This window comes from Cebus imitator, unplaced genomic scaffold, assembly GCF_001604975.1.
Source record: "Cebus imitator isolate Cc_AM_T3 unplaced genomic scaffold, Cebus_imitator-1.0 Scaffold50, whole genome shotgun sequence".
NCBI lineage: Eukaryota > Metazoa > Chordata > Mammalia > Primates > Cebidae > Cebus > Cebus imitator.
Window position 1 is genome coordinate 950,124 of NW_016107365.1, and position 7,149 is coordinate 957,272.

Consider the following 7,149-nt stretch of genomic DNA (forward strand, 5'->3'; position numbering starts at 1 on the left):
TGTCTGACTCAGAAGGGCACAAGCATTCTTTTTATGTCATGGGTTTGATTTCTTTCTTCTTTTCTCCTTTCATTTCCCTGCCTCCCATCTTCAAAGTGAAAAAATATCACATTCACTTGCTGACCTAGAGTCTTTTTCTTTCTCCAGGGCTGGCTTCTGATGGGCTCTGCTTGCCTTCCTGACAGTCTTCCCTTTATGAATGAAGCCACTTGCCCTAGCTTCCCTCTGCTGCCTCTATCTGAATGCCTGCTAAGATCTCCTGACCTAGGCGCTGTCACCCACAGTGGGCCTCAGAGCTGGCTCTTCCCAGCTGGTTAACTATCTTTAATCAGTAAGAATTTCCTAGTGGAGAGTGATGGGAAGTCTAATCCAAACTGGCTTAAACAAAAATGAGAATTTATTGACTAACATGACTCAGAAGACCAGAACACTATAGAGAACAGGCCTGATAGTGCGAGGAGGGTGTTTCCTCAAAAAGAAATTGGGTACAACTTTCCCAGAAGAAATCAGTTGTCAACATATAATACCCTTATGAACTTAGTTACCATTCTGTGTCTCCTACTTCCTCATTTGCCAAAGTACATCTGTGATATCTAAATGCAAGTCTGTTTTCAAGGTCAGTTTCTGGAAAAAGTGACCCTGAGAAGGCTTCCTGCTGAGTATGGATAAACATTCACAGCGTGTGTGTGTTTGTGTGTTTGCACTGCATAAAAACAATTCCAACATCAACAGAAATCAAAAAGGAATAATTTTCCAATGACACTGCCATTCCATCCAATGAAACTCTTCATTCTGGGGGAAAGTTCTTTCAGTTCTTGTTGGTAGATAGGTATAACTGTGCTAACCTACCCTGTGTTAGCCAGACAGACTCCATTTTGCTGAGAGCCAGATAGACTCCATCTTGACCTCCACCTCACCCCTCCTGCTACTCTTACCTTAAGTGCATACCTGGGTCTTGCTACTGTGTTGGGTCATGCTGTAGTTAGAACTATAGAAACATATAACCTTTGTAACCATAGCCTGCTTGGCAAGCCCACTTGCCATTGTGAATGCCCTCACCTTGATTGATTACATGACAAGTATCGAATACCCCCCTTGGTAACTGGCAATCATGGGAACCGCTTGCGTATACCCTCCTTAAAAATCAACAATCATGAGAACCTCCTGCCTCCTAGTTACCAGCCTCCTTAACTAACTTGCTTGTTCTGCTTCTGTAAACTCTGCTCCAGCAAGGCTCCCCCTCCCCTACCTAAATCAAGGTATAAAAAATAATCAAGCCCCTTCCTTGGGGTCGAGAGAATTTTGAGTGGTAGCAGTCTCTCAGTCGGCTAAAAAATACCATAATTTGAAACTCAGAGCGTGGCGTTGTTCCATCTAACTCGCCTGGGTATAACAATACTTCATAAGTCAATCAGTCCGGGTACGGTGGCTCACGCCTGTAATCCCAACACTTTGGGAGGCCAAGGCAAGCAGACCACATGAGGTCAGGTGTTCGAGACCAGCCTCGAGACCTCCACCATGGTGAAACCCTCTGTCTCTACTTAAAAAAAAAAAAAATTAGGTGTAATTCCTAGCTACTTGGGAGGCTGAGGCAGGAGAATTTCTTGAACCCAGGAGGTGGAGGTTGCAGTGAGATGAGATCACGCCACTACACTTCAGCCTGGGCAACAGAGTGAGACTTGGCCTCAAAAAAAAAAAAGTCAAACAATCAACAATCAACAACTTGAATTTTAATTTCCCTCAGGGAGAACATTTTGTGAATTCCTGGGTCCAGAGAGAATTACCTATGGCATCAGGTAAAAACTCAAACATTTTCCAAAGGCTTTCTTGTTTATTTCTTCATTTTTTTTTGTCCTTATCTCTTTTTTTTCCTTTTTCCCCCCATTTATTTTGAAGCAAACTCTAGACATCATTCCATCTGTAACTGTGAAGGGACAACTTGAACATTGATACTTGCAATATCAAAGCCTATTGGTCTCTTTAATTTGTGCAGCAGCAACAAAGATACAGAAAAAAAAAAAAAAAAAAAATGAAAGCCTGCTGGTCTTACCCTGTGCTTTTTATTCAAGCTTATTGCAATGGCTGCATCTTTGCTAATGAAGAACTACCGCTGGACTCTTTTAAGGCCTGGCCCTGGGAATCAGCTGCGGGAGTTTCAGCACTGGCCAAGGCAGATCTTTTCTACACAGGTGAGTCAGTGTGTTGTGACCACTTGCTTGGTTGACCTTTAAGTCCCACATAGACTTTATGCTCCTGGGCTTGCGTTTAGCTACACTCAACCAGCTCCACTCACTTCAGCATTTCTTACAGATTCTTTTTCTTTTCCTTTTTATTTGGTTTTGAGACATGGTCACCCAGGCTGGAGGGCAGTGGCAAGATCATGGCTCACTGCAGCCTCGATCTCCTGGGTTCAAGCAATCCTCCTGACTTGGCTTCTCAAAATGCTGGGATTGCAGGCATGAGCCACTGTATCTGGCATAGATCCCTTTTCTTTCCTGCATCATAAATCCTCTCCCAGTTTTCTGTACCTCCCTTAGATGGTGAAGCTTCAAATTTGAAACCTTAAGTTCTGGACTAACAATACAAGCATTTATTTGGGATAATTATCATGTCTTCTCTTTCTACACATTACTCTCCCCACCTCTTGTCCCCCCCTCCCCCAAGGTGCTCCTAGAAATTGTCACAGGACACTGCTACTTATATTTCTTTAATCAGAACTTAGTCACATGGCCAGGCATGGTGGCTCACTCCTATAATTCCAGCACTTTGGAAGGCTGAGGTGAGTGGATCACTTGAGGTCAGCAGTTTGAGACCAGCGTGGCCAATATGGTGCAACCCTGTCTCTACTAAAAATACAAAAAATTAGCCAGGCATGGTGGTGGGCACCTGTAATCCCAGCTACTCGGGAGGCTGAGCCAGGAGAATCACTCGAACCTAGGAGGTAGAAGTTGCAGTGAGCCGAGATCATGCCATTGCACTCCAGCCTGGGCAACAAGAGTGAAACTCCATTTAAAAAAAAAAAAGAAAGAAAGAAAAAGAAAGAAAGAATTTAGATGACCATACCTAGCTGTAAGAGGAGCTGGGAAACCTAATCTTTTTCCTGGGTGACAATGTGCCCAGCTAAAAATTGGGATTTCCCTTAGTATTGAAGGACGTGAGATACTAGGACTGTGGATAGCAATCTTTGCCACATTCTGCCTGCAGGAGAAAATCAGGAAATTCATATTCATGATTCCTAAACATGCAGAGTCTTCCACCAGATTGTGGCATTTACTTTTTAGCTTCTGGTCATCAGGAAGCACCTCTGCAATCCACCAATGACGGGCTGGTTCCTCTCAGCTAAATCGCTGCCTGAGATACAAGATGATTAGGGAAGGGTTCCTAGGTACCTCGCTGGTCTTGTTCAGCATGCATAAGTTCCAGTGGAGGTTAACGCGGATCTTTGAGAGATCAAGTAGCTGTCACGAATACCACAGCAATACAGAGAAGGAGAAGACAGTTGTCACTCTACCTCACAGACATATTTCATGGAGACAAAAAAATCTGACCGCCTCACAATCTTAAGCCTTTGGAAAGAGTGTTTGCCATTTCTCCCTACTCTACTGTATCTTCCTCTTAGCCTTCCTCAGGACCCTCTGTCTGGTGTCCTCACCCTCCTCCTTTCCAGTCCTCCACCTCTCCACTCAAATCCTAGTCCTCTGGCCTTTTTCAGATCTTGCAAGCTCTAGAACCTCATATTTCTGGGAGGCTTTCCTCTGCCCCCGCTTTCCCAGAGTGGAGGGAAGATGAGAAATGCTGTTTCTAGTTTGATCCTTTTGCAGAGCTAAAAACCAATTTCTTTCTGAAGAAATATAATCTCACAAAGAGACTTGATTCTATTTCTGGTGGAATAAACCTGGCAATAATGTGGTAAGAGGCAATTGCTTCATCATGCATTCACTTACATAAGGGCTGCTAGATTTGCTGGGTTTTTTTTTCTTGAGCTCTAAATATATTCATTCTGATTTGTTCATTAAACAAATACTAATTGAGTGCCTCATGAGTGCTAAGCACTCTTCTGGTTCATGTCATTCAATAATGAGCAAAACAGACAAAAATCTCTTTCCTCGTGGTGCTTATTTTTTATTTTTTGAGATGTTGTTTCACTCCTGTCACCTAGGCTGGACTGCAATGGAGCGATCTCAGCTCACTGCAACCTCATTCTCATGGGTTCAAGTGATTCTCCTGCCTCAGCCTCCCAAGTAGCTGGGATTACAGGCGCCCACCACCACACCCAGCTAATTTCTGTATTTTTAGTAAAGACAGAGTTTCACCATGTTGTCCAGGCTAGTCTCAAACTCCTGACCTCAGGTGATCTACCTGCCTTGGCCTCTCAAAGTGCTGGGATTACAGGCGTAAGACACTGTGCCCGGCTCCCTCATGGAGTTTCAGTTCCAGATTCTGGTTGCCAATCTGTTTGTTGATCAAAGGAGAATGGGGCAGAGGGACGGTGCCTATCAAACTGCATGGTGTGTAGGAGCATTGAATGACTACTTGCTGGTTATCCTGTAGATGGGCAAACAGTCTTAGATAGAAAATTGCCCCACTGGTAACCAACTTCTGACTTTGTCACAAAACCCAATTGGAGACTGAATAGGCTTTCACTAATACAGGTCTGGTGGTTATTATCTGCATGTCAGTGGACAGATGCCCACGCCAGTGGCACTGTTCAAGTTTCCTTACTTTTAGGTATAAAGGACATCATCCAGTGCTTTTTCTGTGGAGGGTGTTTAAAGAAGTGTCAGGAGGGTGATAACCCACTAGATGATCACACCAGATATTTTCCCAGGTGAGTGGAATGAATATTAACCATCTGTGACTTTGGATGCACTTCAACATTTTTTTTTTCTCATTTACTCCCTTATTTTATCTTTAGATTGAGTCTTTATCCACTCCTCTGATTCAGGCTATGAAGGATGAGTCTTCACATCTTTTTTTTTTAAGTTGGAGTTTTGCTCTTGTTGCCTAGGCTGGAGTGCAATGGCACCATCTTGCCTGACCACAACCTCCGCCTCTGGGTTCAAGTGATTCTCCCTCCTCAGCCTCCTGAGTAGCTAGAATTACAGATGTGCGCCACCACACCTGGCTAATTTTTGTAATTTTAGTGGAGACAGGGTTTCACCATGTTGGTCAGGCTGGTCTGGAACTCCTGACCTTATGATCCACCTCCCAAAGTGCTGGGATTACAAGCGTGAGCCATCATGCTCAGCCCCTTTCACACCTTTTGTAGCGCAGTTGTGCTGGCAATTAACTTTATTGGCCTTTGTTTGTATGAAAATGTTTATATTTTACCTTCCTTCATAGTTCTTTTCCTTTATAGGCCTATTAAAATATATTTTTTTCTTTTGTAAGCCACTTCACCCCTCCCTTAAGGGTCTGCTTTTATTTGGCTCTACATGGCTGACTTTGGACAGAAATATTAAAAGTTCTACTTGTTGTTTTCCTGAAGCTATGCTTCTATTTCTGGACTTATCTCCAAGTCATTTGAAGGCAATACAAATGACGCACCTGGGCCAGAGGCAGTGGCTCACGTCTATAATCCCAGCACTTTGGGAAACCGAGGTGGGAGGATACCTCAAGCCCAGGAGTGCCAGGCCACCCTGAGCAACATAGTTAGACCCTGTCTCTACAAAAAAAGAAAAAAATTGCCTGGCCTGGTGGCATGTGCCTGTAGTCCCAGTTACTTGGGAGTCTGAGGTGGGAGGATCAATTTAACCTGGGAGTTGGAGGCTACATTGAGCCTTGATCATGCTACTACCCTCAAGCCTGGGCAGCAGAGTGAGACCTTGTCTCAAAAGAAAGTCCCTTTGCTTTACTCCTGCTCTCCTGTGATTCCACAGCATGGAATGGGCCACTGACTTACGTGTATAGTTCTCATCTGTCCATTTTAATAATTGCAACTAGAGCTCCTTTGGAACTTTCTCTCTTGTTCTTCAAGCATACATCAAACCTGAGTTTAGAGGGTATTTGCGTTCTGGTTTCGTGATGTTTGGCAAGGAGTTTCTAGAGAGTATGTTTGCAGCCATTCTTTAGTTTTGATACTGATGAAGGGTTTCTTTTTTTACTTTTTGTTTGTTTAAGACAGGGTCTTACTCTGTCACCCGGGCTGGAGTGCAGTGGTGCAATCACGGCTTACTGTAGCCCCAACCTTCTGGTCTCAAGTGATCTTCCTGCCTCAGTCCCCCAAGTTGCTGGAACTATACATGTGTGCCACCCCCACACCCTGGCAAATTTTAAAAATTTTAGTAGAGATGAAGTCTCCGTATGTTGTACAGGTTGGTCTGGTCTTGAACTTCTGGCCTCAAGTGATCTTCCTACTTTGGCTTCCCAAAGTGCTAGGATTACAGCGTGAGCCACCACACCCAGCTAATTTTTGTATTTTTTAATAAAGGCAGGGTTTCACCATGTTGGTCAGGCTGGTCTTGAACTCCTGACCTCAAGTGATCCATCCGCTGCGGCCTCCCAAAGTGCTGGGAATACAGGTGTGAGTCATCACACCCAGCTTTGTTTTTTTGTTTTGTTTTGAGACAGCGTCTCACTCTATCACCCAGGCTGGAGTGCTGTGGCACAATCTCGGCTCACTGCAACCTCTGCCTCCCGGGTTCAAGCAATTCTTGTGCCCCAGCCTCCTGAGTAGCTAGCAGTACAGGTGTATGCCACCACTGCCTGGTTATTTTTTGAATTTTCTTGTTCTCTATGAAAACAAAACAAAGCGAAATTTTTGAATTTTCTTTTTAATAGACAGGGTTTCGCCATGTTGGCCAGGCTGGTCTCAAACTTCTGGCCTCAAGTGATCTGCCCACCTCTGCCTCCCAAAGTGCTGGCATTACAGGCATTACACCACATCCAGCACTTTTTTTTAAATAAAGTTTTTATTTGAAATCATTTAGATTTACAGAAAAAGTGCAAAGTAATACAAAGACTTCCTAGATATTACTGTACCTAATTTACCCTTACGCTAACATCTTACACTAGCATATTTGTCAAATCATCAGTGTACCAATTCATACACTGGTACATTACTATTTACTACAATCCAGATTTTATTTGGATTTCACCAGTTTTTCCAGTAATATTTTTTTGTTCCAGAATTCATAGTTTGTTTTTTTT

General features: G+C 43.6%; 1 protein-coding gene across 1 annotated transcript in view; it reads left to right on the forward strand.

Annotated features, from left to right (window-relative positions):
* Window positions 1-1,786: 1,786 nt before the first annotated feature.
* Window positions 1,787-7,149, forward strand: part of LOC108303675 (NLR family apoptosis inhibitory protein) — a 31,299-nt gene continuing 25,936 nt past the window's right edge. Inside the window, 3 exon segments of the mRNA XM_017527594.2 lie at window positions 1,787-1,796; window positions 2,070-2,189; window positions 4,729-4,828. Coding sequence (XP_017383083.2) covers window positions 1,787-1,796; window positions 2,070-2,189; window positions 4,729-4,828 — 230 coding nt within the window.